This window comes from Pteronotus mesoamericanus, unplaced genomic scaffold (assembly GCF_021234165.1).
Source record: "Pteronotus mesoamericanus isolate MK-2021 breed Mesoamerican mustached bat unplaced genomic scaffold, CSHL_Meso_final scaffold_85, whole genome shotgun sequence".
NCBI lineage: Eukaryota > Metazoa > Chordata > Mammalia > Chiroptera > Mormoopidae > Pteronotus > Pteronotus mesoamericanus.
Window position 1 is genome coordinate 25,376,295 of NW_026555329.1, and position 16,516 is coordinate 25,392,810.

A 16,516-nucleotide genomic window follows, 5' to 3' on the forward strand; every position below is an offset into this window, starting at 1 on the left:
GTGACTCATTCACCAAATTGGATCTGAGTGCTTGTTCTGTGATAGGTGCCATGTCCTGAGTCCGTCTCTGGTGTCTAATGGTAACCAGGTTCTGTGAGGACAGGGAATGCGGAGACCTTTTAACCCGAAAGTGCTCTGAGTTGAAGTGTCACGGTAGCGTTCAAAGATGAACTCATATTTGTTCCAACTTTTCCTCTCTCTAATAATAAAACACACTGCGTGTTCCTTTAAACATCCTGTCATTGTGCTTAATAGATTGTGGAGGGAGGAAAAAGCAGGTTATAAAAATTTCGTGATCCAAAATTATGGCTTTTTCCTCCTTCACTATGCTTATCTGTAATTTCACATCTGTGTTTTCTTATTATTCCACAATAGAACTATGGGTTAAATTATAAATAAAAACTGTTTTAAAAAATACTTTTTGTTAGAATGTAAATTTGAGGGAGAAATTTCACATGCCCCCTCCCCCTTTTCTTAAAAGCATCCAAAGAATTGAGCCATTGTCTTCTCTACTTTCTGTTTGTCACCTCCTAATTTTTCTACATGTATTTTTTTTTCTTAGAGTTTTCCACATCTCCTTCTCACATTGACCTTGATACCTTTCTCTGGCCAGTTTGTTCTGAGAATGTTATTGCTAGTTCCTGGTGATAAATATAGAATAACAAAAATCATAAGCCTTGGGAAAGTTACAAAGAAATCTCAGACAGGTTCTGGATATCTGGCTGTGTCTCATATTAAAATAAAAGTGACATTGGCATTTAAAAACATTTACAAAGCTCTTCAGTGTTTCCATATTGCTTCTACCTAGTCATAAGTTCCGTTTATTTAGTACTGCCTGTCTACGTCACAGGGCTTCATGTGCATTATTTTATTTAGTCATCACAGTTACTCAAAATGAGTACTGTTATTATCCCCATTTTATGTATGAACAGAGCGAGACTCACAGGTGAAAAGATTTGGAAAAAACTCTGGAATTCATAAATAGCAGAACTAAGATATGAGCTCAGATCAGTGTGACACTGAAGTCCAGACTCTGCTGCCTCCTACTTCGTGTCTGTCTTGATCATCCAAAGCTTGTGTGAAATAGCACGTTGTGATTCCCAGGCCGGGTCACTAGCTAGTATGCATGTAGTCGTCTGTGTCTGCTCTGATTGGCCAATGCCTGGGCTCTAGGGTCTTTTACTTTGTATAAGCCCCTGATTATTACTATAAGCCTAGGCTGATAGACGTTAAGTGTAATACTTAGAGGCGTACTCTAAGTGTAGATAGTATGTGACTATCATATTTGTACCCATCTTTACTATAGTAAAACATCATTTAAACTCTTATCAATTGACTATAAATTTATTAAAGCCAGAGGACTACCTTATATAGCTCTAATGGTTTAACAATGTCCAAAGCATGGAAACTGATTAAATACAAGTTGAATGAATGAATTTTTGCATAAAATTGTTCTTGTGTTCAAAAGTGAAATTTTTATCTCTTTAGGCCAGAAGAGGCCGGACCACCATTGTGATAGCTCATCGGTTGTCTACAATTCGTAACGCTGATGTCATCGCTGGTTTTGATGATGGAGTCATTGTGGAGAAAGGAACTCATGAAGAACTCATGAAAGAGAAAGGCATTTACTTCAAACTTGTCACAATGCAGGTATTGTCTAAGTCTAGAATTTTCCTAAAGTATCTCAGGTATATGCTGATTTTTCTGTGTTTAGTGCTATAAATAAATGTTAATAGACTTGATTATCTTGAGAAGTGGGGAAAAAATACTTGAGGGATTCAGGATTTGACCAGTGTTTTAGATATTTTATTTTCTCTTTAAAGAAGGGAAATTAAAGAAGGATAATTAGAGGAAGTTAAAGAAAAGTTTAAAAGCCTACTGTTATAGCCCCATGTGGCTGTTGAGCAGAACAGTGGTTAATCTGAATTGAAGGGTTTCTAAGTAGAAAATGCATACCAGATTCTGAAGACTTAATGCATGAAAATGATGCAAAATACCTCCGTAAATTTTTGCATTGATTACATGTTAAAATGCTAATATCTTAGATACATTAAGTTCAATAAAATATATAATTAAAATTGATTTTACTTTTGTCACACTTTTTAATGTGGCTGCTGAGAAAATTTAAAATGACAACCGAGGCTCATAGTATGGCTTGTACCATGTTGCTGTAGACAGTACCAGTCCAAAGCAAACATGATTGAGCCAAAACACCCAAAATGGAGATGACTAATCTACGTGCAGTAGATGCCATATTATTTCAGCATGTTTAGTGGGAATCCTTCTTATTTAGTAGTTTAAATTTTCAAATATATTACAAAAAAGAAATAGCAGTTTAACTTTATCCTTTCCTGTGTGTCTACTCAGATTATTATTCTCCTTGATATCTGATATTCGGTGATTAATTTTCATTGGTTAACTGAGCCTAACCAGCCTATGCATATATTTTGTTTATTTTAGACAAAAGGAAACGAAATTGAATTAGAAAATGAAATTAGTGAATCCAAAAGTGAAATGGATGCCTTGGAAATGTCTCCAAATGATTCAGGATCCAGTCTAATAAGAAGAAAATCAACTCGCAAGAGCATCCATGCAACACAAGGCCAAGACAGAAAGCTTAGTAAACAAGAGGGCTTGGTATGGAGGAGGATTAAGGGCTAGGGCTGGGGTGGGAATGTAAACAAGAAAGAGTTACCCAAAACCCTCCTGCCCTACCCCCCAGAGTGCTCCACAGACCAAAACATCAACATTTTAGACTCGGGTGAGAATTTATGAATGATAATTTATCGGTCAAGAATTTTAGAATTAAAATTTATAATATAAAGAAACAGATTTACAATGGGTCTTCAAATACAAATATTTCTGTTCCTTTACCCCTCCTTGCAAATATTGTTGTTATGTTCCAAACATTACATGTTTGTGGAAACATTGTTTATTTCTTTAAAAATAGGGGGGCAATTTAACAGAATTTGTCACTGCTTTTTTAAAGCTAAAAGCCATCAGTTGATAAGGAAATAATTAGATATATTCATTAAAAATTTTTTGTACATATAGAAGAACTGTTCGTCACTAAACCACTTAAGTATCAATTTTTTTTCTAAGTAGCCTGTTGTAATTTTTTGTGTGTTCTAGGATGAAAGTGTACCTCCAGTTAGCTTTTGGAGGATTATGAAGCTGAATGCAACCGAATGGCCTTATTTTGTGGTGGGTATATTTTGTGCCATTATAAATGGAGGCCTGCAACCAGCATTTTCAGTAATATTTTCAAAGATCATAGGGGTAAGTGTTTATGTTTACTCATGAGTCCTAACTAAAGAATGAACTGTTTGTGTTTGTAACAGTATACAAAAGCAACAAAAAACATACCTCTGTATGAAACTGTGCAGCTTGAAGATGTAAGAATAGGAGTCTGGTTTGTGACAGGAAAGCACACTTTCTGAATCTCCCTTTGTCCCAGCAGTTGGTTTCTACCAGGGCCCAGGGGCCCAGATCGCTGAGGTAGTCTATGAAACTGACTAGGTGACCGTCCCTTGCCTGCTGTCACTCGGTTCTGAATAAACCTCATGAACTGCAGTCACACCACTGTGCAAGAGAGTTCCTCCTGTGTTTGCTGGACTGGGTGGAGTGGCAGCTGTTTCTGGCACATGACTTGTCAGGACATGAGCTGGCCTAGCTTGCTCTCTCTATAAGATGTCCATCTCGCTTGTTAAGATGCAGACAAATGGAACAGCTTCCAAAAGATTGTGCTTGTCATACATTGGGTGCATCTGCTTTTAACGATGGCATTTTCAATAATAAAGTTACAATGTAGGCAGGAATGCTTTCTGTTTAGTGACAGATAGTCAAACCTCAAGTTGAGGATACCCTGGCCCTAACTTCTGGACACTCTGTGGAAACAGAGGTTGATCGCTACATAAAACATAGGCTAAGCACTAACTTCTGATTAGGTCAAAAAAATGCTGTTAACATTTAGGTCTATCCATGTCTGGCTAACTTACTTCAGGCTGATATTCATATGTGTATTGTATTTATTCAAGAAATATTTTTCTGATGTCTGCCTTGTGCCAGACACTGTTCTAGGGGCAGAAGACGTAGCAAGAATGAGATAGTGTCCAACTGCATGGAGCATGTGTTCTAAGCTGGAGTTAGTAAAACTTTTCTATCAAAGATAAGATAGTAAACATTTTAGGCTTTGTAGACCATATGGCCTCTGTGGCAAATACTCAACTTTGCCATTGTAGTGCAAAAGCACATATTAAGGAAGCTAACCCCAACCTCCATTACACAAAGTGTCCCTTGACCCCCCTGAATACTGTGCTCGGTGGGAAATGGGTCTGACCTGGAATGACTTCTTCAGTGATTGATTTGAAAACCCTTTCATTATTTTCTTAACAGGTTTTTACCAGAAATGATGATCTGATAACAAAACGACAGAACAGTAACTTGTTCTCACTGTTGTTCCTAGTCCTTGGAATTATTTCTTTTATTACATTTTTCCTTCAGGTAAATGTCTATATTTTCACTAGATTGATTTTGAGAAACTCATTGTTATTCAATTGTGGGAATTTATGAACATCTATGTAATTTGTTTTTTGGCAGAATTGCTCCTATATTACTGGGGCTCTTAGCAGCCAAGTTCCTTTGGGTATTTTTTTTAAAAAAGGTGTTTTGCTTCCTCCGGCTCTCTGGTTTACATTCTTCTCTTCACTCTTACCTCCCCAAGCTGAAATATTAATGAAACCAGAGAGAACAGAGAAAAGGAATTAAATGCTCTAAGAAATTAGCATGGTAAGGCAGCATGGGTTTTGGTGTTAGACTCAGAGTACAAATCGAGCCAGTTTTCAATTTTGTGTCCTAGGGCAAGTAAGTAATTTAAACTATGTAAGCATGATTTCCTCATCTCTGAAAGAATCATAAATTGTGTCTAGATGATTAAAAGAGATAAGGTGACTAAGTTTCTAGGCCTGTGTGAAGCAGTTGCAAACACTCAATCACTTAGTGAATGGATTAATGATTAGCCACCTGTGATTTTTTTAAGGCAGAATTCTGAGTAGGTTTTTGTATTTAACATGTTGTAAGCATGTATTAATATTTTTAATAGAACATTTTTCTGGGCCTTGTATAGGAGGCACAATAGAAAAATACTGAACTCTTTCATTCCTAAGTACTTAGAGTCTCATTGGGGAATTTGACCATACTATAAATAGATGTGACCTTCTAACTGTATCCAAGATTGCCATGCCAATTCTTAATGCTGTGGGAGTTGGGAGAAGGTAAAGATTGCTGAGGGTGAAGTTGGTTAAGGAGTTTGGAGATAAGTAGGCCTGGAGTTGGTCCCTCAAACTCAAGAGACTGAGACTGGTGAAGCGAAGGCAGTTAAAGCAGTACCTTTGTACCATAGTGATGCATGGAGACTAGAACCTGGCTTGCCTGGGAAACCAAGATAGGAATGAAGGCTCTGAATTCTAGGACCCCAAAAGTGTATACATGGCGCCCAGCCTAACGTTAGAATACCCAGCCCCTCATTTAGAAACATAAGGAGGAGACTCAGTGGGCGATGAATTCTCAGGTTCTGGATTCGCACTCTAGTAAGGATTCTCATAGACCCACATTCAGCTTTCAACTGTGCCCCCTTAGAATGTGGCCTCCGGCAGCTTAGCAGCCTCTCCAAATCTCAGTTTCTTCTGTAAAGTGGTGATTATATGGTTGTCATGGGGACTTAATGAGCTAACATATGTACGGTGCCAGAGGAATCACTCAACACAGCTGGCTCTTTGTTATATTGCCTCCAATGTCAGAATAGCCATTTTCCTGTAGTGGGCAAGGTATTTCACATTACATTCAGCCTCATAGCAGAAACCTTAACCTGGTCATTTCCAAGTAGATGTCACTGTTTTAGTAATTTCAGGCCTAAGCTCAAGTCATCCAGTTCTCCCTGTCCTCCTCCTCCCAGGGTTGGCATCTGTCAGCAGCAGGGCAGCGCGACACCGCTGCACAGGGTAGAGGCCGGTGGTCCGCTCATGCCGGCAGCCGGAGGGGTGCGTGGCTGCATCTGCCTTCAGTTTTATGGTCCAACCGGGCTTCCCCTTTACCAGGTCCCCGTAAAAGAACTGGTTCTTTCTTCTCTTGTGCTCTTTGCATCTGTTTCTTCCCTCTCTTTTAATAGTGCGCAGCACGCTGCTTGGGAGCGCAGTGGAAAGGTGGTTGCCTTCCTCCACTTCTCTGATTCTGCAGGAGACTCAGGCTGTTTGGAGGGCCTCTTCTCTTCTGATGCACCATTGAGCCATTTCCACTCTGCTTTCACCATGCCATTGTGTGGCGGGGGTCACCTGTAACCTGCCACTTCCCAGCGCTCCAGAAAGAGAAGGAGCAGTGCGTCCTTTAGTTCTGTACCCCCAAACTCAGTGGGGCGAGAATTCTGTTGCCTTTCCCCCCTAGAAGGGCCCACTATGGGCACACAACCACAGTTTATTCTGTTTTGTCCAGTAACCTTCTTCCTTCCTCCAGGTACAGAAGGTTATATCCTTGGGGGATGGAGGAGGGTAGTATAGAAAATTCTCAGTAAGCTTTCTTTCCCAGCCTATTTTTCTCATAGGTTTGGCTTTTTGTAAACTCAGAAACTAAGAATTTGATTTTGATATCTTTGTTTTCTGCATTCTCTATGGCTGGGGTGACCACATATTCCCATTTTCCCAGATTATACCTCAGGTCCTGGTATAATACCCCTTTCACTCTCGAAAGTGTCCTGGTTTGGATGGTGCATTGTAGAGCTACCCTGTTTAGAGTGTCCCCTGACTTGGGAACTACTCCAGCTTCCTGAGTGACAAACCCTGGTTCATTGGGGGAAATAAACAGGGGTGGCCTGCCAGCTAGTTGGGACCCAGTGGCATTGTCAACTTTCAAACTGGGCTCCCCTGCCTAGGCCACCATAGTACAGAGTCACTGAAACATAGCCAATTCTTGAAACCAGTCTTTCGGACTTTGTTTTGTGTCCTCTTTAGCAACAACACCAAGTCCCCCTCCTTTTGTGTAATCAATGCCATGGTCTCCAACAAGTCCCCTTCCTTACCGTATGTTCTCACTCTTCACAGGGCTACACATTTGGCAAGGCTGGAGAGATCCTTACCAAGCGGCTTCGATACATGGTTTTCAGATCCATGCTGAGACAGGTATTTCTACTGAGGATTGTAGCCAGGATGGGCAGAACGCCTGGGCCCCGTGGACTCAGGCAGCGGGAGCATCATCAGGTTACCCAGAGAAGCTCCTGCATTGCTCTTCCTGGATCTCATCTTGCAGATGAGGCTGGATGCTGTCTGGGGCAGGCGCAGGGGCCCTGCCGTCATGATAATGACTTAATTTAATGCCTCTCACATTTTAGACCTTCAAAACCCTCATAGACAGATGTGATGTTTTCCTGGGGAAAAGGGGATGTAGCCCAATGCAGTCCAGCTCAAACAGGAAAGTTTCTTTAACAATCATGAAAATTTTGCGACTTTGTAATATAATTTCCCACTAATCACTTGCCCATGAATAAAATGATGCTCTCAAGGATGCTTCTGATGTGCTGGGACACTTGAACCCTTGCTGAGAAGCATCAGTTTGCTCTGTTAGGATTTCTGAATGACGTTCACATTTTCCCAGCTGTCTTTGGTTCCTCAGTACTTTCCCACTCCTAGCACTCAATGACACTTTAAAAGAAGACATAGTTATCAGCATTGCTAGCTAGTGACCAGCAGAGCTAGGACTGAATCTAATGCGTGACAGGGCACTATTTGATGGAGGGCCCTGTCCTAGGACTCAGTTAAATTTTGATAGCTGAGATTCCTCTTTGGCTGGAGGCGGGCCTTGGCCCAGGGCCAAGTGCCACACTACCCAGCAGCCCCCAGACCAGCTCCTAGGGCCATCACATTTTGGTTTCCTTGATATCCTTTCCATAAGTTAGGTCCAGTGATCCTACATTTAAGTGCCTTCTGCTTAGCAGGCATTATAGTGAGCATTAAAAGTCATTCAAACCTGAATGGACCCCGTCCTCAAGAAAGTTGTATTCCAATGGGGGAGGCACTTAGGGGCTTAACAGTTTTAAAGAACAAATTAATACTTACTATAGTAAGTGATGATGCTGTTTTTTTCTTTTTTAAAAAATTTTTATTGCATTTTTCCATCACCATTTGTCCCCTCACACTGCTTTACACCGCAGTCGCCACACTGTTGTCCATGTCTGTGAGTCCTTTATCTTTTTTGTTCAATCCCTCCCCCCTCCCCTGACTTAGCTGTCATCCTGCTCTCTATCTATGAGTCTGTCTCTATTTTGTTTGCTAGTTCAGTTTGTTCATTAGATTCCACATGTGAGTGAAATCGTACAGTATTTGTCTTTCTCTGACTGGCTTATTTTGCTCAGCATAATGTTCTCCAGGTCCAGATAGAGTACAGTTGGTGTAAGTGTCCCATAGCTTTTTACTCACTCATTTACTGATAGACAGTTGGGCTGCTTCTATGTCTTGGCCATTGTAAATAATACTGCAGTGAACATAGGGGTGCTTATGTTCTTTGGATTTAGTGTTTTGGATTCCTTCTCATATAGTCCCAGAAGTGAGATTGCTGGGTCAAAGGCAGATCCATTTTTAATTTAATGCTGTTTTTTTCTTAAATATTTTCGGGAAGAATGGTAGATGCTGCTTTAATGCAAATCACCAGTTCAGATAACTTTTTAGGACAATAGTTATTTTTGTAACAGACATAAATTTATACCTCAAACATATAATCTTTTTCATATTTGTGTGATTTTATAAAGAAAATCCTATTTTATGTCAAATATGAAATTTTAATCTAGATTTCTTTCTTTGATTTTTTTAAACACAATTCATTTATTCTGCCCTGAACTACAGTTATCTAACCACTATTCAGCTTCTCTGTTTGGATGTCTAATAAACATTTCCTACTTCACATTTCCCAGACTGAACTTTAGACTTTGTTCTCCTTGCAGGGTTCATTCCTGACATAGTTTCCCCCATATTAATAAACAGACACTCCATCCCACAAGCTATTCACGCTAAAAACCTTAGAGTCGTTCTTGACTCCCTTCTTTTTGTTGAATATTATAAGAGCCTCCTAACTGGTCTCACCGCCTCCATCCTCATCTCAGTGCAGGAGATGCGCCTGCCAAGAGCCAGGAGTCATTCTTTGAAAATGTGAGTCAGATCCCAGCCCTCTGCCTCGCACCTGCTGAACGCTGCCCACACCCGTCAGGCAAAAAATCTGGAATCTTTCCAGCTGCCTGTAAAGTCACACCTGGCATGGCCCCCATTGCCTTTCAGATCTGTCACCCACAACTTCACCTGTTTTTTGATGCATGGTCAATACAGGCACTGACTCTCTGAAGAAAGATATGAGAAGGGAGGAGTGGGAGAGACAAATGAAAAAGAAAATCTGTCTAGAGGAAGACACAAATTTGCAAATCCATACAATACAAAGGGGCTTTTAAGGCTAGTGGTAGCCCTTAAGACATCCTTGCTAGTGCATGAACAGATCAAGTATGCCTTTGCCACGGGGCCTTTGTACATGTTATTCCTTCCTTCTCGCACATATTCTCATTCTTCTCTTCATTCAGATATCTTCTCAAATGTGACGTTAGGGAGGCCTTCTCTGTTACCTCCCTAGTCTATAAAATTGTACCTTTCCTCACTTTTTTTTCTTCTTACTCTGCTCTATTGGATATGTTTGTCAATTTTATAGAGAGAGGAAGAGGGAGAGAGGGAGGGAGGAGGAAAGAGAGAGAGAGAGAGAGAGAGAAACACCAATGTGAGCGAGAAACATCAGTTGCCTCACATACACACGCCGACCAGGGACTGAACCTGCAACATTTTGGTGTACAGGATGATGCGCAAACCAACTGAGCAATCTAGCCAGGACTCTGTTTTTCTTCATAGCATTGTTACCACCTGGCATCGTATATATTTAGTTATTTGTGGCTTTCATCTTTAGAATCCAGGCTTTTTTTGTTCACTGTTGTATAGATTGAACACTTAAAAATCATCTTGGGAACAAAGTAAAGATTGAAAAAAATTTGACAAATTTATGTGTTTGTATGTTAGGTCCCTTTTCTTCTCTATTGAGTGTCCAATCCTGAGTGCTAAATGCAGCAGCCATAAATGATAAACAAAACTGACCCTGTCATTGTTCTTTGGAGCTAAGAGTCTTTTAAATAGGACTATAAGATAATGAAATCATTTTCTGTGCCGCAGGATATGAGCTGGTTTGATGACCCTAAAAATACCACTGGAGCATTAACAACCAGACTTGCCAATGATGCTTCTCAAGTTAAAGGGGTACGTGTTTCCTTTCTGTTGGTGTTTGTCTTAATTGGCCATTTTGAATCTCAGCATGAAACTGATTAGCTTATTACAGGTGTTAGTTCCCATAATATTTATCAAACGTTAAATAAACATTTAGCCTACACATGTGCCTTATACCAAAAATGTTAACTATTTAAACATCATACGCTATTTAATGTGTAGAAAACGTCAAGCTTTCTTTTGTTATTTGCTATCTTATTTATGCCATTAATGATACATGTGGGAAGATAATAATTTAGCAAAGGAAGTATTTATCAGCATATCATGCAGGATCAGTCTGTTTTAATGTTCAGTTAATCAACAAAATTTTAATTACCTCCATAAAAAGGAATGTGTGTAGTTACTATAAGAAAGTTTAGGGGCACTACAGTTCAGAAGGGAGGGAAGAAAACCTAAAAAAAAAAGGTCAAAAGAAATGAACAAGAAGCACATTAAAAAATTAAAGCAAGGGTAAAAGAAACAACATTAACAGACTATAAAGCTTAAATTTTGCTAGTACAGGGTCTGGCACAAATAATGCCCCTTTTTTATTACAAAATCTTTTATTACAAAATCATAAGCATGTAATTCTGTAACATAGCAATATCACACTCAAGCACACCATATGACATTTTAGGTGAAATAGTCAAATTAAAACTATAAGTTATTACACACATATCATTACCCTACCAACCACACTCCAGCAGGCGTTACATCTGCTGGACCCTGTATGTGAACCTCTTCAATTGATTTAACTAGAAACTGTTGAACCAGGGAATGTATGGGTCAATTGACAATTTCTTCTACAGCTACTACTGTTCATAGCAAAAGTCCACACAATGATGTCAAATTTTAAAAAAAACATGTGATCTCTGCTGCCTTTCTCTCCCTTGAACCTTATCAATCTTTAGCTTTTAACCTTTCTGTAAGGTAGTATTATAATGACATTTCTTTTATCTAATATATTGAGGCTTCTGCGAGAATAAATTAGCTTATAAATATATGAGGCTTCTCTAAGAATAAATGAGCATAGAGAGAGTTGTAAAATTGCAGTATAAATCTTAGGAATTGTTTTAATACAGATTTCTTTGCTTCAAGCAAACAAATCAGCAAAAATTGAAGTTTAGATCAAATTGTAGAACCTAGAAGAGCAGACTGTGCACCGTTTGAAATACCTTTGAACTTCTGAAATAGACAACAGCCCTGACCTTATGCAGTCTACGTGCCATGTCAGATCGTCATTAAGTCCTGGGGGGGCGGGGGAAGCAGCAGGAGAGGAGGGTAGGAGCTTGCTAGTTGTTGGGGAAGGACTCAATGATATGTCGATATACACAAGAGGCCTGAGGGAAGGAAAGATGCCAGCCCTGTAGATATCTAGAGAGGAGTGTTCTAAACAGAAGGATCAGCAAGTGCAAAGGCCCTGAGGCTGGAGCATTTCCACCATAGGAAGAGGATAGTGTGGTGGCAGGAGGGTGAGAGAAAGGAAGAGTCCTAAGAGTTGAAGTCAGCATTATATGGAATTGGATGGAAAACCGTCATGGGGTTTGAATACAGGAATGACACAATCTGAAACTTTTAAAGGCTGCTGTGAGGATAGGCTGAAGCAAGCAAGGGCGTAGGCAGGGCATCTACTGCAGTAATTGGGGGAGGGATGATGCTGTTTTAGAATAGGGTGTTCATAGTGAAGGTGATACTAAGGAAGTAGATTCTGGATATATTTTGAAAGTACAGCCAAAAGAATTTGTTGGTTGGTTGGGATATGAAAGGAAAGGGATTTAAGAATGACTCCAAAAATTTTTACCGGCACAACTGAAAAAAGTGGAGTTGCTTCTTGATGAAACTGGGAAGCCTGTTGGAAGAGCAGGTTTAGAGGGAGCATCAAGAGTTCTGTTTAGAACATGGTGAGTTTGAGATGCCAATGTTAGATGTCTAAGTGGGAGTGTCAAGAAGGCAGGTGGATTGGCGAGTCTTGAGTTTAGCAGAGAAGCCTGGTCTGGGAATACACATTTGGGGACTTTTCATGCATTGGTGGCTTTTAAAGCCACAAGACTGGAGATAGGCAAGGAAGATGTAGCCAGAGAAGATGACAAGGCCTGGGGCTTTACGGATGAACCAGCAGGGAAGAGCAAGAGGTGGCCAGTGAGGGAGAAAAGCAATGCTCAAGGACAAAATGAGGAATGCGGTTTAAGGAGGGAGCAACCTAGGATATCAAATGCTGTGGATAAGCTTGCAGGATGATCTGAGCATTTCACAGTGCACATGGTGTTTACGGTGGGGCTGTTTATGGTTCTAACAAGAACTGCTGCAGGGGTGTGGTGGGAACAGAGCCTGATGGGCGTGAGTTCAGGAGAAAAGAGAAAAGGCGAATAGGAAACATCATTGAAGGGCTTTCTGGTAAGTGGGGCAGAGAAATGGGGTGTTAGGAGGATGTAAATATTCATCTCTGTTTTATTTTTTACTTGAATTGACAGAGGAATCAGTTAATGAGCTTGGGAGTAAATCTGTTTTGCTAGCTTCCTGGAGGAACTGTTTTGCTGTTTTGATAGCAACCACTTTACACATTGCCTCTAAGTCCTATATTCCTTTGCTAAGCTTAGCTGCCACAAGCATAGCCCACCTTTCATAGATGCACGCATCTCGTTTCCCACTTGGTGTGGAGGACACAGTCCTGGAGGAAACCCTCGCTCATGCCACTGGAGCAGAACCCTGAGCAGACGCAGCCTGAGCATCCTGCTCTGGCCTTGGGGGCCGCGGCCACTTTAGGCCGCAGTGCTTTGCCTTGTTTGTGAAATTGGTGGTCCGGTCTTTCCCTTTACAGTGTTGTTTGTCAGGCCCTTGGCCACGTCCAGCAACCCCACGAGTCCCTGTTGCCTGCTGGTGTTAGCGTCTGCGTTTCACGGGTTTCCTCAAAGACATCTCAAAGTTGTACTCTCACAGCCTCGCTATTACAAACGCGGGCACCCCTCTGTGGGCCGCTGTGAGGCAGGACAGCCCTCCAGAACTAAAAGCAGTCCAGAGGAGAAAGACCAGGGAAGAGGGAGCAGCCAGACTGGGGAGGGCCGTCTGAACTAGGAGAGCGCAGGACAGTTGTTGTCACAAAATCGCTAAGAGAGGATCCTTGTATCCACTTTATGTCACCCGCTGACCTACTTGTGATGGAGGATTTTTGTGTATGTGTTTATAAATATAAATATACACATACACATACACACATATATACATATATATGTATGTATCTGTCTATTCCACAGTGGGAAGTAGTGTAATTAATTTTTTATATATAAAACTATCTGCGACAAGCAGTGCTATCACAAATCATTGCCACCCAAGGCACGGCTAACTCAAGTTTGTGTATTTATCAGTAGTGATAATCTTTATTTAGGTAAAATTTTTTTTCATATATTGCTTCATCATTAGTGATGCATTTTCTCAAATATAGTTTTGAGTGAGTAGTTTGATTCTGTTGAACATAAGTCAGAGGAAAATATATCTCAATATTTGCCTATGAAACGATGGGCTTTTAAATTTTATTTTATTTTTTATTTTTTGGTATTAAGACTAGACTTCTGCAGAGAGAAACAGCAAAGGAGAGCTATATAGAAATAAAAAAATTATGTATTTTAAAAATTTTTCAGAGGGCAGAGAAGGTGGTTGAGGGAAAGATGAAGTTAAATGTTTCTAACTTCAAAAGGGAGGTTGGTCTAGGAAATACGTTTTATTCAGTAAGCACAAATATTTTAAAAGTGTATTTCAAGCACTATGGCGGTATTTTGAGGAGGAAATAGATAGCAGGAGAGGTAGAAACAGCGAAAGGTGACAAGAAAAATGAGTAGGAGAGGAAGTGAGATATAAACACGTTTAAGTACGGTGGGGAGATTGTGAGGGGTTTTGTGGGTTTCAAGTGGTAAAGCATTTTTGTCTTACTTTGCTTCACACTTGGGCTGTGGTGTTTAGAGTGTTACCTCCTCTCAGCCCTACTTTTTGAAATTAAATTAAACCAAGGGGCTTAATTTATCCCCACCCCAACTGACAGTTCTAGAACTTTTAGTTCATTTTTCATGTTCATAAAAAAAGAATTTGTCACTTTTGATCCATTTTACTTATTACTGTGGCCTTGACTGACACCCAAGGCTAATATTTATATGTATGAAAGGTTATGTGCCTGTATGACTCATCTGCCTGAACTTGGGGAATGTTCTTTTCTTTTAAGTATGTTTTATTGATTATGCTATTACAGTTGTCCCAGTTTTTCCCACTTTGCCCCCATCTGCTTGGTATCCCCCTTCCTTCCAGGAATCCTCTGCCCCTTAGTTCATGTCCATGTGTCATGCATATAAGTTCTTTGGCTTCTCCATTTCCTATACTGTTCTTAACTTCCCCCTGTCTATTTTATCCTGCCAATTATGCTTCTTAATCCTTGTACCTTTTCCACCATTCTCCCCATTCCTCCTCCCCACTGATAGACCTCCATGTGATCTCCATATGTATGATTCTGGTCCTGTTCTGGTTGTTTGCTTAGTTTGTTTTTGTTGTGGTTTTTTTTTTGTTGTTTTTTGTTTTTTGTTTTAGATTCAGTTGTTGATAGTTGTGAGTCCAACTTGTTTGGAACTCTCTGTGCTTCCTGGACTTGCATGTCTATTTCCTTCACCAAATTAGGGAAGTTTTCTTTCATTATTTTTTCAAATAAGTTTTCAACTTCTTGCTCTTCTTCTTTTCCTTCTTGCATCCCTATGATTTGGATGTTGGCCTGTTTGGAAATGTCCCAGAGTCTTCTTAATCTCTCCTTATTTTTTTTTTGAATTCTTGTTTCTTGATTCTGTTCTGGTTGACTGTTTATGTCTTCCTTATGTTCCAATTTGTTGATTTGAACACGAGCTTCCTTTCCTTCACTGTTGGTTCCCTGTGGATTTTTCTTTATTTCACTTAGTGTAGCCTTCATTTCTTCTCTTATGATTTTGCTGTACTCAATGAGATCTCTAAGCATCCTTATTACCAGTGTTTTAAACTCTGCATCTGATAGGTTGGTTATCTTTGTTTTGCTTAGTTCTTTTACTGGGATTTTGTTCTATTCTTTCATTTGAGCCATATTTCTTTGTCCCCTCAATTTGATAGCCTCCCTGTGTTTGCTTCTGTGTATTAGGTAGAGCTGCTTTGGATCCCTGTCTTGGTGCACCTGTTATGTTGTATGGTACGGAGCCTTAGGTAATCGCCAGGGCAGGGGCAATACTGCTGCCTGACTGCTGGAGGCTTGTTTGGCACTCATCCCGTTTTCAGGCGCTCATCCCGTTTCCAGCCACTCATGTGATGACACCCCTCTAGCTGTTGCCCTGGTGGAAATTCCCAGAGTGGGTGGATTTGCGTACATTCTAGGACCCTGCAGACCCTTTACATGGACTCTCCTGAGAGACCAGCAGTTTCTTCCACTGCCCCAACCCCAACTAGTTTTTATGGCCATGAGTTATGAGGCTTTACTTTCCTTGGCATTGAACGCTGGGCTGTGTGGTGTGGCCTGGGATTCACTTCCCAGGTATCCCTAATATGGGACCACCTGTCCCGCTGTCCGCCACTGCTGCCACCTCACTGCCACCACACCACATCCTCTCCACACTGGCTCCCTATCTCTGTCCCTCCTACCCATCTGGATGACTATGTCTCCTTTAAATCCTTAGTGGTTAGACTTCCATACAGGTCAATTTTTTAGCTGTTCTGAGTGTTTTTTGTTTTGAAATTAGATGTAATCCTTATGGTTGTGCAAGGAGGTGAAGCCTATCTGCCTATGCCTCCACCTTGACCAAAAGTCTTGGGGCACATTCTGAGTGCTTCTCTCAGTCAGTTGGGAAATGAGTTCTGATAGCACTTGTAGATACTGAGAACAGGAGCAACCTGCATCCTCCCTATGCTGCACGCTGTCTCCAGGTTGTAACTTGACTTTCAAATTGAAAATGTGTAAAGACAGACAGCTGGCTTTGAAGCCCACTCTTTGACTCATCCCAAATTTAGCTAAGTGCCCCTTTGATAGAAGCTCAAGGACTGCCTCAAATAAAAATAAATGTTCTGCTGTTTATGCTTTCTCTTTCAGCCCTGTAGCGGTTCCTTGGGACAGAGTTGAATGTATAGAAGCTACCAGTAGCTGCAGTACCCTTTTCCCCTAATTATTTATCGGTCTCTTGTTTATATCACATAAG

The 16,516-nt window shown here is 40.6% G+C and overlaps 1 protein-coding gene and 1 long non-coding RNA gene across 3 annotated transcripts in view; one reads left to right on the plus strand and one right to left on the minus strand.

The window, feature by feature from the left end:
• The window catches only part of ABCB1 (ATP binding cassette subfamily B member 1), an 86,424-nt gene that overhangs the window by 52,445 nt on the left and 17,463 nt on the right, over positions 1-16,516 (plus strand). Inside the window, exons 15-20 of the mRNA XM_054564096.1 lie at positions 1,489-1,650; positions 2,461-2,637; positions 3,133-3,279; positions 4,396-4,503; positions 7,092-7,169; positions 10,242-10,325. Coding sequence (XP_054420071.1) covers positions 1,489-1,650; positions 2,461-2,637; positions 3,133-3,279; positions 4,396-4,503; positions 7,092-7,169; positions 10,242-10,325 — 756 coding nt within the window. The remainder of the gene's footprint in view (positions 1-1,488; positions 1,651-2,460; positions 2,638-3,132; positions 3,280-4,395; positions 4,504-7,091; positions 7,170-10,241; positions 10,326-16,516) is intronic.
• Positions 1-16,516, minus strand: part of LOC129063081 (uncharacterized) — a 47,404-nt gene that overhangs the window by 7,769 nt on the left and 23,119 nt on the right. The window lies entirely within an intron of this gene.